The sequence below is a fragment of the Colobus angolensis genome, unplaced genomic scaffold (genome assembly GCF_000951035.1).
Source record: "Colobus angolensis palliatus isolate OR3802 unplaced genomic scaffold, Cang.pa_1.0 Scaffold76, whole genome shotgun sequence".
In the NCBI taxonomy this organism is placed as follows: Eukaryota; Metazoa; Chordata; class Mammalia; order Primates; family Cercopithecidae; genus Colobus; species Colobus angolensis.
In genome coordinates this window covers 542,894-545,655 of record NW_012121376.1, presented here as the reverse complement: position 1 = coordinate 545,655, position 2,762 = coordinate 542,894, and the positions used below count along the sequence as shown (strand labels likewise).

General features: G+C 61.0%; 1 protein-coding gene across 1 annotated transcript in view; it reads left to right on the top strand.

The window, feature by feature from the left end:
- Positions 1–2,762, top strand: part of CPNE7 (copine VII) — a 23,596-nt gene that overhangs the window by 2,270 nt on the left and 18,564 nt on the right. The window contains exon 2 of the mRNA XM_011928069.1: positions 2,431–2,549. Within this exon, the coding sequence (XP_011783459.1) occupies positions 2,431–2,549 (119 nt within the window). The remainder of the gene's footprint in view (positions 1–2,430; positions 2,550–2,762) is intronic.

Below are 2,762 nucleotides of genomic sequence, written 5' to 3'. Positions count from 1 at the left end.
CCCGTCACACGGAACATCCCGTCACCCGTCACATGGAACATCCTTACCACCTGCTCACACGGAACATCCCGTCACACGGAACATCCCATCACATAGAACATCCCGTCACATGGAACATTCCATCACCCCCAGCTCCCTCTGCCCCTTTGCCGCTAGCTCCCCGCCTGGTTCGTCTGTTCTGGAATTCCACGTCCATGAATCACAGTGCGTGTTCTCCCTGCTGTGGGATTCTTTTACCCAACATAATGTGTGCGTGACTCATCCCACTGCAGCCTCGGTCGGAGCTGGCCCGCCATCGATCCTGTTGTCCTCCCCGTTTTTTAGATAAGGAAACCAGGAGTTAGGGAGGGCACAGACAGAAGAGGATGGCATGGACACAGAAATATGGACATGCTTTTTTGAGTCGGGGTCTCACTCTGTCGCCCAGGCTGGAGTGCAGTGGCACAATCACGGCTCACTGCAGCCTCAACATCCTGGGCTCGAGCAATCCTCTCACCTCAGCCTCCTGAGTAGCTAGGAATACAGATGTACGCCACCAGACCTGGCTAAGTTTTGCATTTTTTAAAGAGACAGGTGTCTCACCATGTTGCCCCAGCTAGTCTTGAACTCTGGGGCTCACTGATCCACCCACCCTGTGCTCCCAAAATGCTGGGATTATAGACATGAGCCACTGTGTCTGGCCTGGACACCTTTTTATGTACACACAGGTGCACTCGTGTATCATAATCCATACAGGACATCCTATGCCTGTCCACATAAGCACACGCACGGGGCCCGTGTGGACACCTGCGTGCAGATATGAATGTGTGTGTGAGCACGTGTGCTGTGTATATGTGCAAACTTCAAGCAATGAGGAGGGCCCCTTGTGGGCTTCTGCTGACCTGCAGGGCACCATGGTCAAGGGAGAAGCTCCTGGCATCCAGTCCCTGTGCTGTGGCTTGAGCCTGACCTGACCTCTGACGCCCGACTTCTGCCTCAGCTGTTTCCTCATGTGATTGAAGTAAACAGTAACTCAGCCCAGAGCCAGGCGCACGGGAGGTGCTTATGAAACGCTGTTAGCACAAACCAGCGATCTCACTCTTCCTGGTAGGGGAGTCTGTGATGTTAGCCTAAGCCCGTTTCTCTTCCAAGGACCGGCTCTGCCAGAAAGGGGAGGCCACGCCTTCTTCTCTGCGCACTCCCTGGAAGCAAACCAGGCCGGCAGGCGAGTCCCAGGTGTGAGGCAGAGGCCCTGGCTCTGGAACCCTAGAGGGAAACCTTTAAATCGGGGAATCTTGGGGGGCCTGGCCCGAGGCTCCCCCTCCCAGCACCCAGGACCCCTTCTTTGCACCCCTAAGAGAGCCTTCCCACCCCTTAGCCTGATTTGACTTCCCCAGCCCTGACCTGGGATCTCTTCTGTGTGGAAAGTGCCACATGCTCTGAAGCTGCTGGCCGGGCTGGCCCTGGTGGGGGTGGAGGGACGGCCCCTCTCTGCTTTGTATTCAACCCACCTCACTGGGACCCCCAGCGTCCGCCAGGCAGTAGCAGGTGTGAGGGGCAGGTGGGAAGCGCACACCTGCTACCTAGTGGGTCACTCGATTAGTGCTGAGAACACCATCGAGTTCTCATCGAGTTGTGAGGAGATGGCAGTCCCCGCTTGCCGGGGTCATCACTGTCTCCTTTAGGACACGGAGCCTGGGAGGGCTGTGTGCCTCCGCCCCCGCCCTGCTCCCCACTGAGGAGATGATGTGGCTGCAGGGGCCTGGGCCTGTCATCCGCCACCCACCCCAGTTAGGGGCTCAGAGCCAATGGGGCGGACGGCCAGCAGGGCCTGGTGAGGAGGAGGAGGCCCCGGCTGTGTGAGGAGGCGCCAGGGTCTAAGCCCCAGTCCACCTTGGACAATCAACTCTGCTCCTCAGCGCCTTCTCAGAGGAGTGGGCGGTGGGGTCCCGGGCCGGCACCTCACTCACACCCTTTCTGCCACCTGGGACCATGTGGGCAGGTTGGGCTGAGGGTCCGGGGCCGTTTGACCTGCCTCGCCTCTGCCTCTGCGTGTTCTTACCTGGGCCTGGAGAGGGTCAGGGCCGACATGCTTACCTGTGGAGGGCTCCCACCACACCTGTGCAGGTGCACGCCAGCTGGGCTGTGAGCTGCTACCTGGCTTCCACCTGAGCCTGTTTTCTCACCTGGTAAATAGGTGGGATGACCTCTGCCTCCCCCGGGCGACCGCTGACCCCGTGAGGTGGTGGACGTGCAGGGGTGGCCACACCCAGGGATGGCAGGTGCTTGAGAGCAGCAGCAAAGGGGGCGCCGGGCCCTGGGCAGTGAAGCCCATGGTGGGGGGCGGGGAGACAGGACAGGCCTGAGAGTCCAGGTGAGGGCATGGTGGGGTCCCCAGGGTGAGGAGCCGTCCCTGCCTGCCCCTCCCTGCCTGATGCTTCTGACTTACAGATTGTGGCTCAGAAGAAAGTGACCCGCCCGCTGCTGCTCAAGTTTGGCAGGAACGCCGGCAAGTCCACCATCACGGTGAGGCCCGGGTGCACCTGCTGCAGCCTACAGGCCCTGCTGCTGTGGCTCCGAGGGGTGTTCCGAGTGGAAGATGGGCAGCGTGCGGTCCAGGGAGGGTCTGCAGGAGCCGGCCGGCAGCTGCACAGCCCTGGGGGCACCCAGACGCCTCCTCTCAGGACTGGCTGGGTGGGGTCGGCTGGCCTGGGGCCTCGGGTCCCCCATGGTGGGGTCAGGCCCCGCCTGGCCAAGCCTGGAGCCCTGGCGTACCCCTGCCA